This window comes from Pseudonaja textilis, chromosome 1 (assembly GCF_049901715.1).
Source record: "Pseudonaja textilis isolate UNSWEBS1 chromosome 1, rPseTex1.2, whole genome shotgun sequence".
NCBI classification, from domain to species: domain Eukaryota; kingdom Metazoa; phylum Chordata; class Lepidosauria; order Squamata; family Elapidae; genus Pseudonaja; species Pseudonaja textilis.
Window position 1 is genome coordinate 227,127,314 of NC_141990.1, and position 24,076 is coordinate 227,151,389.

Consider the following 24,076-nt stretch of genomic DNA (forward strand, 5'->3'; position numbering starts at 1 on the left):
ATGGCACCAGCGAGAAACCGCCAGCACCAGAGCGCCGGCGTCCCGGTTCGCGCGGTGCACGACGGGGAAACGAGCACGCCGAGAGGATTGAAGGTCTTTTGTACCAGTGCGAGAGCGCCCTCTTCCGGCCCGAAGGGAGGAAGCGAATTTTGGAGGACGGGTGTTGCCCTTATCTTATGCGCGTGCGTGCGCACCTACCAAAGCCCGGTGGGAAACTCGTGTGCGCCAGCTGGAGTGGTGGGGGAGTGGGGAAGAGGGGCGTCCCCCTTTGGCCTCCAGCGCGAGGTCCTCCTTGTTCCCTCCTTAGCGTTGCGTAGCGTATTCCTAGTACGTGGCGACCCCCACGGCCAACTGCCAGAGCTCGCGCTGGTCTCTGCCAATGAGCTTCTTCCTCCCCTCCTTGGCAGGCGGCGCGCGTGTGTTTCAGACTCTGGTCCAGCGCAACATCTGCATTCTTGGTCAAAGTCCGCGGAGGGTCCTCGTGAGCTCAGCTCGGCCTGCTCTTCGATCCGTTCTGTCGGAAAGGTGGTTCTTATTGAGGCGCCCAGATCCTTGGCTGGCTGGCTTCTAGAACTGAAACCTGGGGCGTCATGCAGGTGAGACCTGATTATTTGGGGGTGAGAAGACGGGGATGCTAAAACGTACGGAGGCTAAAACATACCAAGAATGGTTGCAGGCATTGGATATGTCTAGTCTACTGAAAAGAAGGACCCGGGTGAACATGATAGCCGTGTTCCAATATTTGAGGGGATCAGCCTATTTTCCAAAGCACCAGAAGGCAAGAGGAGAAACAACGGATGGAAACTAATCAAAGAGATAAACAACCAAGAAATAAGGAGAAATTTCCTAACAGCGAGAGCAATCAACCAGTGGAGCAGGTTACTTTCAGAGGTTGCGGGTGCTCCATCCCTAGAGGCTTTGAAGAAGAGACTGGACAGCCACTTGTCCAGAATGGTATAGGGTCTCATGCTTGAGCTGGAGGTTGAACTGAAAGACCTCTAAAGTCCCTTCCAACTCTGTTTTCTATGCTTCAGTCCATGAATTCTCAATCTTCTTTTGCTCTGAGCCTCATCACCTCTGTGACTCCTTTCTTAGCGTTAGTATAAAAAAGCCTCACCATCTGAATATATGCTGATTTGGCCCCTAAAAAAAGTGGCATGGCTCCCCTGGAGTCATCTAGTCCAGTGGCCCCCAACCTTTTTTGTGCCACGGCCCGGTACCGGCATCACAAAATGATCCGTGGCCCAGTACCGGCATAGCACGCATAGCAAGGCAAGGCGAGCCAAGCGACCGGCCAGCCAGCCGTCCCCCGCTTCTCCCTGCCACCTTCAACTCCTCCTTTGTACCTTTATTGTGCTTTTTTGTGCTTTCTTAATCTCCTCCGCCATCAGGACGGCTCTTCGTTCGAAGCCCCCCCCACCCCTTCAATGAAACTAAGGCGTGAGGATTCCTTCAGGACCCAAATGCCACTTTCCAACCGGAAAAGCTCACCCGGAAGCACTTTCTTGTCGAAACAAGATGGCGGCACCCAGCAAACCGGCGGCCCAGTAGAAAATGATCCACGGACCAGTACCGGTCCGGGGCCCAGTGGTTGGGGACCCCTGATCTAGTCCATGCTGAGAACCATTGCTTTAGCCATTCTTTCCTTGGAGCAGTGTATAAATTAAAATACCAGAAGTATTACTAATTACTAGAAACCCAGCTCATATGGTGCAGCTGATGGATGGTACTTGAATTTCTTGCTTTTTCCAATACAGTATTCTGCTTTTTCTGCATTTCCTTTATTAATGAATATCTTTTTGCAGCGGTTATTCTTAACTGTTAACTGCAAAATAATGAGCCAACTGGCAGCAAGAGGTAATATTAAAGGAATCAGAAAATAATGGGTAGAAAATAAATGAGAAGGAGATATAAGGGAGTAAAATAAAAATGGAATGAAGAAACCATACAAAGAACAGGAACCATACAAAGAACAGGAACATATAGTATTGCAACAATTTGGGGTCAGACTCATGTTATGTATAAACATTAACAGTTACAAAACACTTGGAAGATCAGTAACACTAGAACAGAGTGCCTACTCTGTTATCAGATCACAAACACAGTGATTAATCCAAATTGTATGGTTTAATAATAGCATTTTGACCAGTTGTACAAAAATAACTAAAAGAACACATGCTTTACAAACCAACTGTTATAAAATGTAGGACACATTTTGGGATTTTTATGAACTACTTGACATTATCAGGGTGGAGCTCTATTTCTTCCCTTATTACCAAATTACCAGCCAGCAGGAAAACACTTAACAATTGCTCTCCTTAATATGACTAGGAAGGAGATGAGTTTGGAACAATTAGAACACTCTGCTTAGCCAACTATCAAATTTGTTCTGGTTTTGTATGGATGTATTCAAAAGACATCTGACATCTCACATGAGCCATTAATTGGGCTCCCTCCCACTCTGGGTTCCTCAGGCCCACTGGGAGAACCAGGTCTTCAGTGCCTTCCAGAAGAGTATTAATCTCTGGGGGAATGATGTTCCAGAGAGAGGGAGTTACCATGGAGAAGGCCCTTCTTTTGGGTCCCACCAGGTATATCAGGGATGAGACCCGCAACATTCCCTACCTCCCCGCTCTGATGGGTTGGGTAGATGTGACCAGCAAAAGACAGTCCCTCATATAACCTGGTCCCAAGCCATGAAGGGCTTTAAAGGTGACAACCAGCATCTTGAATTGCACCCGGAAGCAAATGGACAACCAATGCAGCTCCCGCAGGAGAGGTGAAACGTGCACACCAGGGTCTGCACAAAACCATGCAGGCCACTGCATTTTGCACTGGAGCCTCCAGATGCTGTTCAAGGGCAGCCCCTTGTAGAGCGCTTTGCAATAATCAAGACGGGAAGTGACTAGGGCATGAGGGCATATATATGCATATAATTATTTACATTGTAAGGGGTGCAAGAATATATCAGAAGTGTTCTAAGGGTGCGGGTAGAGAAAAGATTGGAAACCTGTGGTCTAAACGAAGCATATTTCTCAACATTGATGCATATATACTTGACAGAGATAGGAAAAAGCTTGATAAAGATTATATAAAGCTGTCATAGAATACTATTAAAGGCAGGCTCAGTTTGTTCTAATAGGTAATATGCCTGATTATCCAGAGCGAGTTTGTTGACATATGTTAGAAATGTATTTAATTGTTTCAGTTACACAGCATATCATGCAATTTTGGCACTGAATGATCTACCACAATCCCAGTGGCAACAAATAATTGTCGCTCCTTCCAATAATCATAGGTTACTCATCAGTCATCAATTGGTAGGAAGCGGAATATCATCTTGGTAGGAGAGCAAGTTTGTTGTATTTTAGCTGCTATTGGCAACTCAGTAATTTTGAGAGCCTTTGTGGGTGGAAATAGTAAGCAGCTTCCATTTTACTTCCAGCAAAAATATTGAATTGAATTTCATTAGAGAATTGAATTAAAGTAATTGTGAGAGAATTCTGTGGTTAGTTCTGTTCACCATAGTTCTTTATGGATAGTCTCTAAGATTTTGTTTAAGTCCAAATTCAAGTGATAAAATACCTGAGATTCTTCTCTCCTGAAATAATTTCCAAGGTTTATATGTGTGTATTAATAAGCAGCTGTGTAATGTTTTGCTTTTTGTACATAGTGCACATTAAGAGATGTGCTATTCAAGTAGCATATACAATTTGTATACGTCTTTGTAAAAATGTGACAGAAGAATCATCATTCATTTTGACATTTAAGTAAATGATTTAAGCTGCTATACATTTGGAATTGCTTTCTGTAAAAGGACGAGTATATGTGAACTCTCTTATGTCTCCTTATTTTAGGGCACAAAGAAACTAGTGAACACAATTCTGAGTTGTGCGGATGATTCATTGATTGGAATAGTAGCTTGCAATCCTAATCTTCAGCTTCTAAGTGGACATAGAGTGGCAATACGTTCTGACTTAGAGAATATAGAGGGCAAAGTTGCACTTATTTCTGGAGGTGGATCAGGACATGAGCCTGCACATGCAGGTTAGTGAAATGGGCTTCTGTAAAGTTTTTCAGTCTTGTATACAAAGAAGTGAGGACTTGGACTGGGATTCATTTATCTGATTTATGTTGAGTCTCGGTAGAATCATAGAAAAATCAAGATGCAAGATACTCCAAGTGTAGACACAATACCATCCTGTCTATCATTTTTCCGCAGGATACATTGGAAGAGGAATGCTCACTGCAGTGGTCGCTGGTCCAGTATTCACTTCCCCTGCAGTGGGTAGCATTTTAGCAGCAATTCGGACTGTGAAACAAGCAAGAGCAGGTATGGTAGTATTTTTGGTGAACTGACATCCCATCTGGATAAGGAACAGAAGACAATTCAATTCTTTCTTTTATAGTTGGGACATTGCTAATAGTGAAGAATTATACAGGAGACCGCCTGAATTTTGGGCTGGCATTGGAACAAGCACAGGCAGAAGGTATCTCTGTGCAGATGGTGATAATTGGTGATGATACTGCCTTTGCAACCAAGAAAAAGACTGGCAGGAGAGGCCTATGTGGCACAATACTTGTACATAAGGTAAGAGTCATCCATCTTTGATCTGAAGGCAAATATTGTCATTGGCTATGCTTTTATTGCACAAGAGCAAACTACACATTCTATTGAAAAATGTTAGATAATGCCAAGTACTTTGTCTTATGTGTGCTTGCTATTCATTACATGCTATCTTTCAGCATTAGTATTTGGTGACTGACCACTACGTTTAGTTTTGAGAAGATGGAGAAAACTTTGTAAATTGTTCTGTGTAGATTTAAACACAGAGATTATTCAGAGAATATACATAAAACATTTTTAATTAGATTGTTTCTGCTGATGTTTTTTATAGTTACAAGGATTCATACATTTTAGCAAATCCTTTCTTATTTTTAATTTATTAAAGCATTTGGAAAAACAGAATAATGACTACAGAAAAAAGAAAAATAATCAATGAAGAAATACGTTACCAGTAAATGTACAGATTTTACTATTGTGATATTTAAAATACAGTATTTCAGTAACTGATTATATGTAACTGAGTATATCATATCATTTTTTTAAAAATATAACTGCAATTCTCTATAGAACTCTAAACAGGATAATACTATCACCAACTATTATTACTTTGAGGATAAATGCACATAATCATATAAAACTAACAAAATAAAAATAATGTAGTTTTCTGGTAATGTTTTAGTTTTGTATTTAATCTACTTTTTATATGAGCTCTTTTTTGCCTGAATAAAACTTAATTTTTCATATAGTATAGACACACCTATCATGCTGTTTCCTTTCAACATTGAACAAAGCACACAAAAAGAGCAAGAAGTATGAGCAATGAAATTGGAGGCAAGATACATTAGAAAATCTAATTTAAAATCTAATTTAATTGCATTAATTACTTTTTTACATTTTAAAACAACTAATAATTGTAGTGGGTTTTTGTCATATACTTTTAAATTACAATTCTACACATATGAAATGGGAAATAGTTTTCTGAACTTAATGCATGTATTTTTAAGTATAGATGAAACTAAATTGAGACTGTCCCATGGGGCAGTATGTGGAAATAAAGCCTATTAAAATAAATCCATTGTTTAACAAATGTAATCCTGAAATGACAGTATGCTATCTTGGAATTATTGAATTTTCACAGTGCAAATTATTATACTCTTGGAGAGATAAAGTGTAGAGACTTCAGGTAAATTCTAATGGATGGTGCTTTCACTGAATCACAGCGTAACACTTTTATTTACAAGCATTTTCCTTTATTTTTAGGAGAAAAGCATCTCATACTTTTGGGGGTACAGTATTGAATTGTGACCTGTTAAAACCATTATGTTGAGGGATCCACGTAACATTTTTTCCTGTTTATATCTAGATGGCTGGAGCATTGGCTGAGGCAGGTGTCAGTCTGAATGAAATTGTTCGTAGAATTACTGCTGTTGTGGGAGCAATGGGTAAATAGTCACTTCCCTATTCTAGAATAAGTCTCTGGACTGAACGTAAATCATTCCTATATCTGTCTGTCTGTCTGTCTATATCCATCCAACCAGAACAACATGTGACTTTCCCTGCCCCATTGCTTTGTGGGATGCAAATGGCATTCAGATGACCATGGGACATTGCAATTCATAAGTACAAGCCAGTTGCCAAGCACTTCCATCACAATCACAGGGGCGTGCAACAGCCTTAATTTCAAGGACAGTACCACTCATTCATCACCATTACAATTTTCAACAGTTGCTGACCAAATGATTGATAAGCAAGGATAATGTATAGTAAGTAGCAATTGGAATAAGGAAATAACTCACTCCAGATTTTCAATTCCAGGTATAAATCTTATTAATTAAAAGATGACTTTAGGTTAGTCATAATCTCTTAGATTTAGGTTCTCTGACAGAGGGTTTATGAGAAAACTATAGAATGTAAATATTATGCATACCTTTTCTTGAGATGAATAAAATAAAGCAGCAGTAAGTATAATACATTCATACTTGGTCTTATAGTATGAATAGTATTTATTCTACTATAGCTTTCTCCTAATTCCATGCTACACAATGGAATTAGGGTACTATTTGAAATTCTGTGCCATATTCCAACATGATAAATATATTCGTTAATCTATTTTACCTTGATGCAGAATGCTATCTGGTATAGCTGCATTTTTTCTTTTTATATATTTTATTTGCATAGGCACTCTTGGGATAAGTCTGTCCCCCTGCAGTGTCCCAGGATTCAGACCCACCTTCCAGCTTGCAGATGATGAACTTGAGCTGGGTTTAGGTAAGAATGTGTATATCACTTTTGTCTATCCCTCTTCTTTAGAATGACGTCAATTTTTTTAGTTAAGAAAGAAACTAGCAACTGAAGATACTTTGCTTTATCTGCAGGAATCCATGGTGAAGCAGGTGTGCGCAGAATGAAGGTAAGTTGACTATGACCCATCTTACATACCTAGAAGTGTATTCTTGTCCACTAACGTGTATCATTTTCACAGATGGCAACAGCACATCAGATAGTCAACATAATGCTGGATCACATGACCAACCCTTCCAATGCCTCTCACGTGCAACTCAGGCCTAGTGAGTAATTTTGGGCTGATATACCTATTATTCCCCAAACTTTTCAAAGGACACTGATAAATTTTTTTTTAATGTAATCAGTGTAATAAATTTTTACCCGAACAGCAGCATTTTTGGTGAATTTACTACAGATATTCCTTGACTTACAGGAATTCCAGAGCCCGGAATTTCTATCATATGTCACCATACCAATAAAGTGTCCAATCGCATTTGGCCAATAAAGAATTCTATTCTATTCTAAAGGAGAATATTTGTAGGTCAGGGTTGAAATAAAGGGTCCTTGGTGCTCTCTGAGCTTGCTTGTTTTCTTGCAGACATTCATTACCCAAACTAGATAACATCATCAGTGCTCATAAGGAATCTATATGTCACCGTGGATGTAAGTCGAAGCGCTGACATGACTGAACTGATTTTATGACATTTTTGTGGCAATTATTAAATGAACACTGTTGTCATTAAGCAAACACTGTGGTCAATAAGCAAGCCACACCAGCTGTTGTCCATGCCAACTGTTTTGGAATGGAAGTAAATGCTAGTTTCTAGCAAAAAAAAAAAATGTCATACCCAATGCGTGGGATGCTGCAGATGGCCATAAATGCAAGATATCAAGAGCCCAAATGCGATCACATGATGCAGGGGGGCATCAGAACTTTGAATTTGGATTGTAAGTACCTTTTGGAAGTTTTACTGTACCTTCAAATGGTCTCAAAGGGAACATTCGTAAGTCAAGGATTACCTGTATGTGATTAGCAGTCCTAGGGGTATTTTGACGGTTGTGACTATTTACCATTACTACATGTACAAATCTAATGTACTTAAATCATCCTCTGTGTATTAATATTTGCAGATTACACTTATATTAGCCTTCCAGGCCATTGAAACACCTTTCAATTATACCAATATATATATGCTTTGGCTTTCAGATTCTTCTGTGGTCTTGGTAGTGAACAACCTGGGCGGATTATCATATCTTGAGTTGAATATAGTAGCTGGATCTGCTGTTTGTTCTCTCGGTAAGTTTTTTTTAATTGAAAGTAGGGTAAATGAAAAAAACATCCAGCTATCAGCAAAGTGTTCACACCTTTGAATGCTTTGCATACCTCTGCTTTAATTACTTGGGATTAAAGTCATTGTCATAAACAGCCAAGATCTTTTGGGTACATTTATTAACTTAACATTAAGATTTAATTTAATAAATACACAAATCCTATTTTGAAATAGCTAGACAACGTGCTCCATCAGGTTATCATTTCAGAGATACTACCTTACCATATTTCTTTACCTGCATTCCTTTAATTGGAAATATTGGGATACATTCAGAGATATTGTATCTGTCTTGAAAATAGCTCATGTTGAACTATATTACACAGTCAAATATCAGCGCAGGAAATACTTTATGACATTTTATTATATCATAAATTACTTTATGATAATGTTTATGTTATACCATGTTTTATAAAATTTACCAGATTTCAATTCCATGGGAGTCAAGGGTCCCGGATTTTGGACATATTCTCTGAGTCAACTCATTTGAGATATCTTCGTTCAAACCATTTTGTCCTATGGTATATCATTTTGCCCCATTAGAGGTTATAGGAATCATAGTTTTAGTAGTATATAGGTAATGTTGATAGGAATGAAAATATAACCTGGGCAGAAACTGGGATTCAGCTGCATCATAAATCAATCTGTAATGTTTAGATCAGCATGAAGCTTTTTCCAGGCAAATAATTGAATATCTATATAAAGGAAGGGAGAAAATACAGGAACTGTTATTTTGGCCTAGGGTTAATTATATTACCAAGGCAGCAATCCTTGGAATGAGCAAAATGTATTCTTCAAACTGTCCTTCACAGAAACATAATTGGATGTTTCCCCATCAAAACTCGCATCCAAGTAGAATAAAAGTAGATATCTTCCATTGTTGTGAGGATAAACTCGTCCTCCCAACTTGCAAAAGTCTATTCAGTGATGTGATGATTACCAGGAAGGGGGGAGCTGAAATTTTGCTCTGGGTTTTGTTTGAGGGGAGACTTTTTGGCTCCATTTGACAGGACTTTAAGACTGAGAAAAGGTAAGGCTTGTGTCCAGGGACTTCATTCCCAATTTTGTTTTCATATTTTTGTACTTGAAAATCATGCCACCACATTTCAGGTTTGCCCTTGCGAGATTCTCCACTTTTTTTAAAAAAAAAAAAGTTTTCTAGAACTTTTTAAATTTTGAAAATGTTCATAATGTCTAATTTGTAGGCAGTGGTTTGTATACCTATACATTACTTTTCTCTTCCATACTACTCTGATATTTTTATCAGTGATACCATATTTACTTGTTTTTTGTCTAAATATATTTTTATGATAATCTGTGTTAATTTACAGTAATCTCTGATAGGAATTTTGTATATTCATAATGAATTGATGTTTGTAATTTGAATTCACTCTTCAGAAACAAATAACAAAATTTAAGCACAAGTTCTTCATGGGGGATCTTAGCAACGGCAGTATTTTTTTTTTATGCCAAGATTTCTCAGCTCCATTAGAAATGCCTTAGTAAATAGATTTGACATGGATATTGCCTTACCTCAGGTAGGACTACTCCTATTTGGGAATGGAGAAAAAAATTAGAGGCTCGGGCTCACATGAAATGGGAAAGGATTACTGATGCAGTTCCGCTACCTCCAGGCTGTTCTAGAGGCCCCACAGCCCTCCTTATTTTCTGGATACGAAGATGAGGGAGGTGTTTATAAAAAAAATACTGAAAACATTCCATGATCATAACCACAACCATCTAGTTACGTAGCTGAGTAATGAAACATCTGCAAAAAACAACCAAGGACCCCACATTTCATAATCATTTCTGTTCATGAGGTCTTTGAATCTTATAAGAACCAAGTATTTAATTTTCTCTTGTAGTGACATCACTTTGGAAATTTTATGGACTGGTTTCTTTACTTTTCAGTTGCTTATGTAAGATTAACCTTCTCATGTTTTCCCAAACGTTGCATTATTTAAAATGGATATAATTTTCATTTTTCTTAATCTGGTTCATTCATGACAGTTACTTCTTTTTCCTTCTCATTTTGGTTCTTCACCCTGAAGAATGCTTCAAGTTTTCCTTGCTTCATCATTGCAGAGAGCAGAGGTTTTCATGTTGCCCGGACTTATGTTGGATCCTTTATGACTGCATTGGAAATGGCAGGTGTCTCCCTTACACTTCTCCAAGTGGATGAAGAACTCTTGATCCTCCTTGGTAATTTTCTTAGATATTGGCTTTCTTCCCACTATTTTATTAGGAAAAGTAAATTGTGAGTTAATTGATCAGAATATGTCTGTGGAACCATCAGTTCAAAATGGTATTTTTGACATGAGCATGCATAATGCAGATACATAACTAGCATGTTCAATGGTGTACTGTATCTTTTTTATTTTAAATAGTATCTTAGCTAGCTCTCCATTTCTATTATGATGGTTTTGATTATTTGGGGATTGTTCCCAAGTGTGTTTCTATTTTATACAGAAAAAATGGTGGGAATTCTCAACAATTCATTTGTTTATGTTCTTTCATGAATGTGAAACTCTTCAATTGTTGTCTACAATATTTAATTTAAATTCCTAGATTCAGATACTACAGCTGTTGCCTGGTCAAAACCTGTCAGGATGTCTGTGACAAGACAGAAAAGACAGAGGGTAGTACCCCAAGAGTGTTCTAAGGAAGAAGAACCTGATCCAGCAAAAGGTACAGTCTGAAACATCTGTTATAGCTACAATGGAATTTCTGCTTTATTGGGTTCATGTCATCAACTGAGACTGATCAAGGCTTCCACCCAGGTAATGGTAGAGACACAGGATGGAGATAAAAGACCTGAGGCATCATTATACCATGATTGGACAAATAGGATTAATTAAAGGGGTGTGTGCAAGTCACTAAGTCTTGCATTGACTTCTGTTCTCTTTTCCATGTATACTTGAGCCTAGCCTCCTAATATTTTTGTGACTTCGAACAGACAGATTACATGTATTTTAGTTTGTGGGAAATTGCCAGAGTACTTTTCTTGCATCTGTCTAGTTCCAGTACTCTGGATGAATGATTTTTATTTTTGTTTTAATTAATATACCACATTTTCCTTTCAAAAGAATTGCAATTCTGTCTGGAGAGTATAAGGCTGATATCCAAACCTCTAACTGATGCTCATTCTTCAGAGGGAATTACATTGAAGGGGAAGGCGGAAAAAAGGTGGTCTGTGATTTTTATCTTCTGTGTGAGAGCCAAAAGCTACTTCGGGTTTTCCAATGTTCTGATTAAGCTGATTAAGATAGAGTTAGAAATCAAATTTATCCTTCCCATTAAAGAATAAGGTTTGAAATTGGGTTTGGGGTTTTGGTGCATGGTTGTTTATTTCCAATATAACAGAGTTATTTACTAAATTGTACAGTTTTTGTTTTGTTTAATATATAGATTAAGAGTTATTAAAAATATTTATTTCTTGCCTAACTCTACATCTAATGAAATAGTTTTTTTTAATATGGGGCAATCACACACATTCATTTTATCATTTTAAGTCTCTACAATATTGCAAAACTTGAGAATTATCATAGAACAAACATGCAGAATATTCAGGTCGCTTCATTTGAAACCCAAGAATTTTTCAGTGAATTATCACAAATGTTCTACTTTTTCATCATTCATCAAGTAGCTTATAAGTCATCCAGTACAGACTTAACTTTCTTTAACTTCCTGATAAAGTGATCAGTTTGGTTAAGTGATCTGTGGTGTTTAATTTTATATTTTTATACATATATTCACAAGAAACAGAGATGAATAGCAATATTGGTACTTCCATAAAACAGAGTTTGTGAAACTTCACCATTATTGTAACAAAATAAGTAATAGTTTCCATTCCTTGTAGTGCCATCTTCTCCTCACATGAGATTGATTCTGGAGTGCGTGTGCTCTAAAATGCTTAGCCTACAGGAACAACTCAATGATCTTGACCGTGCCGCAGGTGATGGAGATTGTGGCAACACACATGCACAGGCTGCCATTGGTTAGTTCTCTTATCATACTCTTAAGCCTTGGAGTTAACTTATATCACCTGGCGACCTTGGACTTCTTTAAAAATCCAGTGTTGAATTCCATTGAGCTCTTTTGTAAAATTTGGCTCATTTTTAGTTAGAGAAATGAAAGCATGAAATACCCTAACCATAGCTAAGGCTATAGAGGCAGCTATATTTTAGGTTGTGAAGCGTGAACAAATTTTAACTTTTTTGTGTTTGATAAAAATGAGAGAATTTCAACTAAGGTTTAAGCTGTATGCCCAAAAGAGTAACGCTTTCTTCCAAACTAAACTAGATTGAGTGGGGAGGAGGGGTTAGAGAAATAGTAAATGTCATAAATAGAGCCTAAACACAATAGAATTTATGTTTGTTGTATTTAAATAAAGGGCAAATTGGGGTGGAAGGATGAAGACGGGATACAGACCAAAAATGATAGATCTTGCAAGTGAGCAAAACAAATTATTGAGGTATTCATAATTCAAACTAGCTTTGGGTATTAGTGCTGTTTTCTTTAAAACAAAAACAATGTAGTGAATATGAGCATTAGAGATAATATATTCTCTGAATTTTGCATTATGGATACATCAAGATTAATAGTTTGAAAGAAAAGATTTTAATTTTTTTTACTGATTCTGGAATCCTTGGTAACTCTCTGAGCTTGATGGTTTTCTTGCAGATGTTTCATCATCTAACTAGGTAATATCATTGAGGCTGTTACCTAGTTGGGTAGTGAAACATCTGGAAGCAAACAACAAAGTTCAGAAACCATCAAAGACTCCACAGTTCAATCATGAGCTCCATAAATTCTTTTCTGATTCTGTTGTTAAATGAATTCTCAGGGGTGTCAGTGGTTGAATACAATCTGGGACGAAAAAGGCAATCAAAAGTTGCCTGCTTCTGGAGTATTTTTGCATCTTTCTCCTGGGTACTGTGTAAATTACCATACCAAATCATGAATGTCAGGACAGCTGTTTTATAAATCTGATAAGTTTCCTGTTTAATAGCACTTCTTGGAACTTGTTGCTTATAAATAGGTTTAAAAAAAAAATAGAAAATGAGTGCCAGCTGGAAGATTATCATGTCTAACCATAAGTATTGCTTCACAGCAATCCAGAATTGGCTAGATGCTAAACCTCTGCCTCAGCGACCTTCCCAACTGTTCTCTTCACTAGCCAAGTTGCTCCTGGAAAAGATGGGAGGCTCTTCAGGAGCGGTGAGTGTTGGCCAAGTGGATTAGCTGTTAGTTGAAAATTTGTATTTATAATAAGGTTACCTTTTAGAAAAACTGACAGAAGAATGAAACACTCAGATTATAGTTGAGTCAGATGTCTAGTTTAATTGACTACAATAAACAACGTACTACTTTATAAATTGGAAAAACTGAGAACTTCTTAGATCTAAAGATATCAGGTGGATGGAAGAATGTACAGAACAAGATATTATATTTTGTAATCATGAAATTCTATATGTGCAATTTTCCCTTTTTTAATTTAAGTCATGTAATGTAGAACTCAGCAAATACTTAGAATACATTTATTTCATTTGCAGCTCTATGGATTATTTCTGACAGCAGCTGCTCAGCCTCTGCAGACTGATGATGACTTAGCAGCCTGGTCCTTAGCGATGGATGCTGGAATAGAGGCTATTATGCGGTGAGTATAACTCTAATTATGGCTGATGAACTGTTCCTTTATTATTTGATAACATTTTATGTGTTTTCACATGTAAGAGTGGCATCATTTTTATAGAAAGTAAAGCAGGACTGCTGTGAGGAAATACCATATTCATGTATATAATGTGATCCCAGTCACTTTGTTTCATCATCTTGTTATTATGGCTCCCAGCTCCTCCAAACTACAATATTTTCTATTGCTTTGTTTCATTGCTTGCCTAAGCAAGGGCAACTTTTACAAATATGCTATATGAACTACCCATGGAGTACAAGGTTCATGGAGCTGTACACCCACACATATTGTAGAAACTATACTATTAAATATTTCCTCTGACAGGTATGGAGGAGCTGTACCAGGAGACAGAACCATGGTAAGAAATTTATCCTATTATCCTTATTGTTTTTGAGTTTCTTCTGTTAGTACCATGATGGCAGCCATATTTTCTTTCCTTCACTAGTGATACTAATTGCAGATTATAACATTTGTGATGTACTTAATGCTAGTAGAGTCATTAATGGGATTATTTACAGCTATGAGGGGACTTTATGGACATTGGGGAGTGGTCATCACTTCTGGAGGATTAGCAATATCAATAGCACTTAGATTTAATTTACTGCTTCACAGTGCTTTACAGTCCTCTCGTAAGCAGTTTACAAAGTCAGTATATTGCCTCAAACAATCTGGGCCCTCATTTTACCCACTTCAGAAGCATGGAAGGCTAAGTCAACCTTGAGCCAGTCAGGATCGAATTCCTGGCAGTGGGCAGAATTAGCCTGCAATACTGCATTGTAACCACTGCACCACTACAGCTCCCTGGAGTGTGCTTAACATTCCAAGATGAAACTAGCCCCCTCAGAGTCATTAGTTTAATCCATTAACAACCATTATTAGTTTTATAATTGTTGTCATTGTTGGAGATAGTGGAGGAAAAAAAGGGCATGGAGATAAAGGATAATTAAACATTGAAAACTAGTTTGGATGTCAGAAATGGATTTCTGCCTATTTCAGTGAGTTTGGGCCTGCTTTTGTGATCTTTCTTATAGAAAGCTAAGATTCATGTTTCTAATACATTATTTCTGTGTTTTCTACAGATGTCCTCTTTTCTTCAGTGCATATATTGCTTTTAGTCACATTTCCAGGCTCCCAAGTTCCTTTTTGATCTGTATAAAAGCATTTGAGTTCTGGGTACTATACATCACAAACTGTACATTTGAACTATGCAGACCATAATATTTATGCTGGCAATAGATATTTCAAAGATTTCCCTGTACTGTTTTTTTCAGTTAAATTTTTTGCTGAAATTCTACATGGCAAGACTGTATTAAATATATACTAAATATTAAATCTCCAGGGGCATATGTGTTAGTGTTTGGGGATAAACCCCCAAGCAGAGTATGCAGCAGCAGTCAAGCCAGGCAGGCAAATGAGAGAGAGAGTGGGCCCAAGAGTATACACACACTGGAGACAAAAACACTGTTTGTGGTTTTTAAAATAGTTATTTAGTACACACAGAGATTAAGAAGTGTCATTCAGTCCATATATCATTATCCAGTATATCCATCCAGTTATCAAGTCCATTAACAGTAAATACAATGTCCTTATCTGCTTGTAAATCTTCTCCTCCCGATACCTTTATCTCAAAGACAACGCTGAATCCACAGCTCACCAAGTAAACAGTCCAAAAGGTATCTGGCACAGTAGCCTCCAAGAGTAAGCAGATAGACGTTCCAGCAGGCAGCAGACCAGGAACAGAACCAGGTGCATCCAGAAGCCAGGTCTATTACGTTTCCCTTCCTACCTTTATTACTGCCTGCAACCGCACCCACAATGACATTGCAGTTTCTTGTGCTTAAAGCTACAAGACACTTAAACCTAGGTTTACATATTTATTCAACCCAAACCTGGTTGGTGTATCCATATACCCAACATTCTCCCCTTTTGGGTGACATAAATATGTAATGCCTTTACATTTTAAACCCATATTTTTCACAACTCTCTAGATGCTTAATGGCACCTTGGGCTTTAGTAAAATGATCAGCTACATTGTCCTCCGACATGCAGTACTCCAGCTGTATCAATTTACTCTGTACAGATTGTCTTACATTAAGATACCTCAAATCTGTATGTTTACTTCTCGTTTTAACTGCAATATTAGTGGCCATTTGAATTGCTGCCTGATTATCTTCATGTACAACTATAGGGTAATGTACAGTTATACCCATATCCTTCAACATTTGTTTGTACATAATCAACTCAGTACACAATAAAGATAAACAGGAGAATTCTGCCTCCATAGTAGACAAACTTATATGCTGTTGCCTTATAGACTTCCAGCCTATTAATGTCTTACCCAGCATTATGGCTGTTCCTGAAGTCGACTTTCTAGTATCTCTTTCTGCTGCAAAACTAGCATCTGCATAAGCACTCAATATGAGATCACCTTTTGGTTCTAAATACAGTGCATGGTGTAATGTTCCTTTAAGATATCTTAGGATTCTTCTCAATGCTATCCAGTGACATTGAAGCGGATCATTATTGTGTCGTGCCAGCTGATTAATACTAAAAGCAATATCTGGCCTTGACCAATTGCTAATATATGATAAGCTACCAATCAAAGATTGATATAATGCCTTATCACATTTGGGACTTTGAGTATCCATTTTGCAAATATCCTGACTCATTGGAGTCTTTGCAGGCTTACAAAGTTCCATCTTATAATCTATCAGCAATTTAGATATCTTATCTTCCTGAGATATCTTAAAACCTTTCTGTGTTCTCAGTATATTCAATCCTAGATATCTCTTTATCTCACCTAATTGCTTGATTTTTATTTTCTTGGCTAATGATGCAATTATTTCATTTGCTTCATCATTAGTCTTAGTTATCAGAGCAATATCATCAGTAAACAACAATAATAATGATATTTTCCCATTCTTTTCTCTCTTAAATAGACATGAGTCGGCTAAACCAGCTTTAAACCCTATATTGTTCAGTTCCTTCACAATATACTGGTTCCATTCATAGCCCGATTGCTTAAGACCATAGAGGCTCTTCTTTAATAACCAACAATCATTATCATTATTATTGTCTCCTTTAAATCCATTAGGCCTTTTCATATAAACAGTATGTCTTAGTGGAGCATGCAAGTAAGCAGTTTCCACATCTAAATGGTTAACTATATATTGCTTGCTTGCTGCCCACACTAATGCTGCCCTTAAAGTTGCTGCTTTCAGACTAGGTGCAAATACTTCATCATAGTCTTTTGCACTTTGTCTAAAGCCTTGGGCTACTAACCTTGCCTTATGGATTGTGTTTCCATCTTTATCTGTTTTTATTTTAAAAATCCATCTGCAGCCAATGGGTTTTTCATTACTAGGTAATCTCACGTTTTCATAAACTTGCATATCCTTCAATGATTGTAATTCCTTATTGATAGCTGCATACCAATTTTCTTTCTCTTTAGAAGGATATCTTTTAATCTCATCCACAGTATTTGGGATTCTATTTTCCTGGCACACTGTATTAGCCTGGTATCTATCAGGCGGTCTAGAAATACGTGTAGTCCTTCTGGGTATTACTGGGCTTGGTTGAGTTACTACCTGTTCCTCATCTTCAGCTATTTCTTCCTCTAGGGGCTGTACTTCTTCCTGTACTTCTTCCTTTACATTATTTTTAAAGTTACAGGGATACTTAATGGGATTTCTGTATGATTCAATAATCACTTCGTTATTGTTATCCTGCTCTAACTTATCCCATCCTACGTGCTCTAGAAATTGGGCATTAGCACTACATAACACCTTAGATGTGCCTTTCTCCCAAAATCTATATGCCCTATGGTTAGCTTGGTAACCAACGAAGAAAAATTGTTTAGCTCTATGTTGCCCTTTACGCCTGAGTTGTGTAGGGATATGCACCCATGCTGGTGCACCAAATGTGTGCAGGTAACTCAGATCAGGCTTCCTGCCATGCCACATGGTGAATGGTATTTCACCAGTAGTTGAGTTAACCACATTATTTAATAAATGATTAGCACACATTGTGGCCTCCCCCCACAAAGAATCAGGTAACCCAGAATCAGTTAACATAGTACGGGTCATTGCCTGCAGAGTTTGGCCTCGCCTTTCAATATATGCATTGTGCTGTGGTCTGTATGGTGCAGATGTCTTATGAGCTATTCCAGCTGCCTTTAATCTATTCTGGAATTTGCTATTAACAAATTCCGTGCCATTATCTGTCACCAGGGTTATAAGTTGCCGTTTGGTTTTTCTTTCAGCAAACTTTAACCAGTTGAAGAAATGTTGATATGTTTCAGTTTTGCTTTTCATTAGGTAGCAAAACCCATATCTAGAGTAATGGTCCATAATGCTCAGTATATATCGAGCACCCCCCATACTGGGTTTCTTAGGACCTATCTTCACAACAGACATTACAACGCAAATACTTATCACAGGGTTTTAACCTTATTCCTTCAGATAACTCTACTGTACGTTTTAGCATTTTAAAATTCACATGTCCCAAACGCCTATGCAATAAATGGATACATTCATCATGAGGCTTGATATTATTAAATACAGTCTGTGCCTCCCCTTTCTTACTGTCATGTAAGACATACAATGTTCCATTTAAAGCTGCAGTTACCTTTTTGCCGTCTCTTTCCAGTATGCACTTATTATTCTTAAATGTAACTACATATCCTAGTTTATCTAATACTCTTACAGAAAGTAAGTTCATTTTTAACTGTGGTACATACAACATTTTTATATTCTGGTTTAAACATGGACAATAAGCAATACCTTCACCCTTGGCCTTGAGGTGCCAACCATTTGCGAGTGATATACTTTGAGAGCTTGTAGACATTTTTGTAAACTTTGTCTTATCTCTCGTGATGCAGTGGGATGCACCACTGTCCACCACCCATAAATCATTCTTCATATCACAATTGCCAAACATGGCCAGTTCAAAGGATTTCTTTGGCTTCTTTTACATTCTGGCTTTTTCCTTTTCTGCAGAATCTTGCCAAATGTCCTCTGCCTCCACAATTAAAACACTTTTTAATTGTGTATGCCGTTGAAGATAAATTCTCTTCTTCCGGGTGCTTTACTTTACACAGCTGGTTTCTTTCCAGCTTTGAAGATAATTTCTCTGCTTTATTAGGCTTATCTTCTCTCAGCTGGTCACGTTCAAACCTTCTTCTGGCTTCTTCTAATAGCCTGCCGGTAATCTCAGTTACTGATAAACTGTCTTTTGGCAATACCTCTAATGCAGTCACAAAATCATCATAGCTTCGATCCAAAGAAGACAATATGATGTATACTTGTTGCAACTCATTAAAAATAAGCTCTTTTTCTTGTAATTCTTGAAAAATGCTTTTCATACAGTTTAAATGAGTTAACATGTCTCCATTCTTCTCAAGATGTGTTCTAAACAGCTTCCGTGTAAGATTGATATGAGCTCCTACACTGTCTCGAACATAAATCCTTTTGAGATTATCCCAGCAGTCTGCAGCATTTTCCACTCCACGGATATGAATGAGTTGCTGGTCAGAGTGAGACCTATGATGCACAAAGCCTGTTCATTCTTTCGTTCATAGTCCTGTATCAGTTTATAATCCTCTTCATCATTAGGATTTAAATTAGATACATCTGGTGGGTTTGTAATTATGTTCCACAAACCTTCTCTTCGTAGAAGTAAACTACATTTCATTGACCATGAAACATAGTTTGTTCCATCTAGTCTGGATATCATGGACAGATGTGGCAAATTTACTTGTGCCATTGCTCTTGTGAAAAATAACTATTTAACAAACAGTTTGTATTTACAGTAATGTGCAACTCACACCAACTCTCACTGCTATATCCTGGTTAGTTAGACTGTGCGCACTGCTGGGCCCATAACCAATGTTAGTGTTTGGGGATAAACCCCCAAGCAGAGTATGCAGCAGCAGTCAAGCCAGGCAGGCAAATGAGAGAGAGAGTGGGCCCAAGAGTATACACACACTGGAGACAAAAACACTGTTTGTGGTTTTTAAAATAGTTATTTAGTACACACAGAGATTAAGAAGTGTCATTCAGTCCATATATCATTATCCAGTATATCCATCCAGTTATCAAGTCCATTAACAGTAAATACAATGTCCTTATCTGCTTGTAAATCTTCTCCTCCCGATACCTTTATCTCAAAGACAACGCTGAATCCACAGCTCACCAAGTAAACAGTCCAAAAGGTATCTGGCACAGTAGCCTCCAAGAGTAAGCAGATAGACGTTCCAGCAGGCAGCAGACCAGGAACAGAACCAGGTGCATCCAGAAGCCAGGTCTATTACGTTTCCCTTCCTACCTTTATTACTGCCTGCAACCGCACCCACAATGACATTGCAGTTTCTTGTGCTTAAAGCTACAAGACACTTAAACCTAGGTTTACATATTTATTCAACCCAAACCTGGTTGGTGTATCCATATACCCAACAATATGCTATAGTTTTGTAATTATAGCCTCATATAAGTAATTTTACATGTACACAGGCTGTCCTTAGATTATGATCAATTTGGTGACCATTTAAAGTTACAACAGTGCTGAAGGAATGGTAGTTATGACCGGTCGTCAAAGTTCCATTGCAATGGTCCTAGTTAGGTGATCAAAATTGGGCACTTAGCAGCTCACCTGCAATTATGACCATAGCATTTGCTTCAGCTCCCTTCCCATCTTTCCCCATCTCTGCCCTTCAGGCTGCCCTTTACTCTGCCATCTACTCCTGCCACCCCAGCTGACCTTTAACATCTTCCTCCCACTGCTGCCAAGGTGGGCCAAGTTATTTGTGATGTTCTCTATTGGCTTCTACCAAGCAAAATCAGTGGGGAAACCAGCAGGAAAGGTCACAGGGCATTCCTGCTGCTTTTTCTCCTGCCCACAGCATTCCCTGGACCCATGTGCAGCCTTCCCAAGATCTCCCATGCTCCTTTTTCTGGGACTTTCTGCTTGATGACCTGCAGAGACTGAGGTTATTGTAACCTGAGGACTATCTGTACAGCATTTTTCTCTCTCCCCTTTCCCTTCTGCTTGGCATTTTCCCTGTCTGTCAGAGCCAGCACTTCCAACTGAAAATGTTTGGAATTCTTATCAATTATAGCAAATCCTGGGAATTTGCTTCAAAGGTTCAGTTCCTGTCCAGTAAAGAATAGTACATCTTGCCACTATTGTTTGTCTAATATTCCTCATTTGTTGCCTAGTTGGATTCACTCTGGGCTGCTGCAAAAGAACTCAAAGCTTTGAAGACCCCAAAGGCTGATCTGATGCAGGTTCTGTCCAAGGCTGTAAACGTGAGTTTATTAGCATACATGCAATTCAAAGTTAATAACTTTTGCATAACGAGAGCAAAGATGAGGAACATGCAGTTTTCTTTCTATTTCTTTATTGGAGAAGTGCTTCTTCAAGGCATACGAACAGATATATGAGGCTAAGACTTTGGAGCCTTTTGGAAAGGGGATTCGGTCCAGGTTAGGCAAGGCGTGAATTGGCATTGTTTTCTGCCAGCTCTTAGAAAGGAACTGTTTAAAAAATTCTTCTTGCCTCCAGGTTTGTACTTTGATAATCACCTAAAATCCTCAAGCATTTAAAATCAATAATCAAAAGCTATAAGCACATTAAAGACTGTAGCAACAAAAAAGAAGTCTAAACTTCAAATGATGTCTGTGTTTACAAATAGAGATGTGAAATTTTGGGTATTATATCTGTATAAAGAACAAATTTATGTTGGTTTTTTTCTCCAGAAGGCAGAGGCTGCTGCTGAATCTACAAAGAATATGGAAGCTTCTGCAGGCAGAGCCAGTTATATCAGCTCAGCTCAGCTAGAACAGCCTGATCCTGGTGCTGTAGCAACTGCAGCCATTCTCCGGGCAGTGTTGGAAGGGTTGGAGGCTAAACCATAGTAACTTCGTGATATTCTTCCTTAATATAAACCTTAATTTTAATACTAGTTTAAATGTTCCATCGCTATTTTATCCCTGCTATGCAGGACTTACTAAATCCTGGTACTTTTGGCATGACAAGGTTTATTTTAACTTACAAAACTTTCCTGCACATCATTTGGCAGTGTTCTTGAAATGTAAGGCTTGAGAACCGAGTTGTGTTTATATATTTGGGTCTGTTTTCTTCATGCTTTTTGGATTTTGGCTGTTGCAGGGTCCTCTCTTCAAGTTGTTCAAGTTGTTTTTATGTGCTGCATTTCTTCACTGTATACAAGAGGTGTTTTAAGTTTTGCTGAAACTATGTAATAGTACATTCAAACAATATTGTAGCAATATAGCTTGAACAACTAAGTAAAATGTATGCAAAGATCTTCTAACTGTAGATACCAGGTGTATAAATATGCCAGAAACTTTATAAAATACTTCATAAACAATGACTAGGAGTCTAGATATTTTTTTAAAAAACAACAACTAGAACTGCTGAAATTGATACATTGACATATATATCTCTAAAGAGTGGTTGACCAAAGCAGATGCTGTTTTGCTCCTTGTCTGCTGATTTTGCATAGGGATGTCGCTGGCCACTGAGTGAAACAAGATTCTTGACTAGTTAAATTCATTTCCTGACGTACCCTGATTTAGGAGCACAGAAAGCCCCATCATTTCATACGGGCAATCATCACACTTGTTAAACTACTGCATATTTCTTTGCATGCAATACAGCTTATATAAATATGGAACACTTCAATCTAACTTATCTTGCATATACTATAAGAATGATGAGTTACTGCCAAGGCTAAAGGCAGATGAATATTGCTATATATTCATAGTTGAAATAATCTGCCTTTAGCCTTGGCAGTAACTCATCATTCTTATAGTTACAAGGATCCTCTTTGGGTACAAGAGATCATAAATCTAGATCAGGATTTTTGAACTGCTTACCTTCTGGGCAATATGCTTCAACTGTTATACAACCAATTAAAATGTACTCCGCTAGTAATGTTTAGCTAGTACTTAGATAACATTAAAGGAAGCTTGGCAACCAGACCTCTCTTTCGAGAGTTTCATAAATGGGATTATTTGCAAAGAGTTTTTCAAGATTGTCTGTCTATTTAGCTATACAAAGAATGCATTATAGTTTAGATTGAAAGAAATTATCAGGTATATTTATCTGATAGCCAAGGATCGATGTTTGTAAAGGTAATATGATCTGCCACAAACCCCAAAGTTATTTCATTCAAGTAACTGCAGGCACCATTTTAAAATATTTTGCTAATAATATGATCAAGAACTCATTCAATATAACCAGAATGAAAACTAGGTGCAAAATTATAATTAATTACCCGTATTTAAATTACCTGTATTTAAATTGGAAAAAAACTTAATGGTGTTAAGGAAATTTTTTGAAAGGAATGTAGAAGAATAAATATACGTAAGATTTTATTCATTGTCTGATTATTTCTAAATAAAACCTTTAAATTAACTTTGTTTCGAGACATTTTTCAGCTATTTTGGAGCCAAGCATCTTATTTTAAAATGTAAAAGCAAAAGGAAATATCCTTCTAAGATTTAGACAAGGTAAATAATGTACGACTTCTCATTCTAGACATAGCACAGATGCGGTGGAAATAAACTAAGCTCAGCATGTGAGAGACAGAGGGACTTAGAGCAGAGTTGAACATAGTAAACCAAGAATCATTAGTAAACTTGGTAATTCAAGAACTTTACTGAACCCATAGAACCTAGTTGATACGTATTATAACTTCTAAAAATAGGATTGCTAAACTTGCGAAAGTTATCTTTTTGAAGTATTCAGGATCATTTTAGGTAAGAGAACTCTTGAATGAAAGAAGCCAGTGAAACAGAAATAGGTAACACTATATGCTATAAACAGCTCAACAGAAATATTATTTTAATTTAATTATATATCAAGGGCCAGTCCTTGAAAGTGTTCAGTTCACATTGTTTGATTAAATTCAGGAATTTCTTGTTGATTATGGAGAACAGCATAATCTTTTATTAGCATTAGTAAAAACATGATTTAGCACGAATAAGAAGGGGCTCAATTTCCACATTAATAAGATAGAATATAGATATATTAGAAATAAGGAAGGCATCAAGGGCCCATTAATATTTTTTTCTAAATAAGATCTAATCCCATGATTTAGCCATATAAGGTGATATATCTTGTTAGACCAGACATGATCCAACGTAAAGTCTCACATTTAAACTCTAATGAAACATGGCTTAAAAT

General features: G+C 37.5%; 1 protein-coding gene across 1 annotated transcript; it reads left to right on the plus strand.

Annotated features, from left to right (window-relative positions):
* The first annotated feature begins 66 nt into the window (after positions 1-66).
* On the plus strand, positions 67-22,259 carry TKFC (triokinase and FMN cyclase). Its single transcript, XM_026720105.2, has 17 exons — positions 67-596; positions 3,858-4,047; positions 4,223-4,333; positions 4,410-4,591; positions 5,931-6,009; positions 6,746-6,835; positions 6,943-6,977; positions 7,050-7,134; positions 8,058-8,147; positions 10,264-10,380; positions 10,747-10,866; positions 12,038-12,175; positions 13,292-13,398; positions 13,734-13,837; positions 14,195-14,228; positions 21,085-21,174; positions 21,625-22,259. The coding sequence occupies exons 1-17, from the start codon at positions 591-593 to the stop codon at positions 21,781-21,783; spliced, it is 1,737 nt and encodes a 578-aa protein (XP_026575890.1). The 5' UTR covers positions 67-590; the 3' UTR covers positions 21,784-22,259.
* Positions 22,260-24,076: the final 1,817 nt, after the last annotated feature.

Excerpts from the sequence above, each read along its gene's own strand:
- TKFC (XM_026720105.2), top strand. Across the intron at positions 4,592-5,930 it reads GCACAATACTTGTACATAAG|ATGGCTGGAGCATTGGCTGA; the intron begins GTAAGAGTCATC and ends GTTTATATCTAG. Across the intron at positions 13,838-14,194 it reads GGAATAGAGGCTATTATGCG|GTATGGAGGAGCTGTACCAG; the intron begins GTGAGTATAACT and ends TTCCTCTGACAG.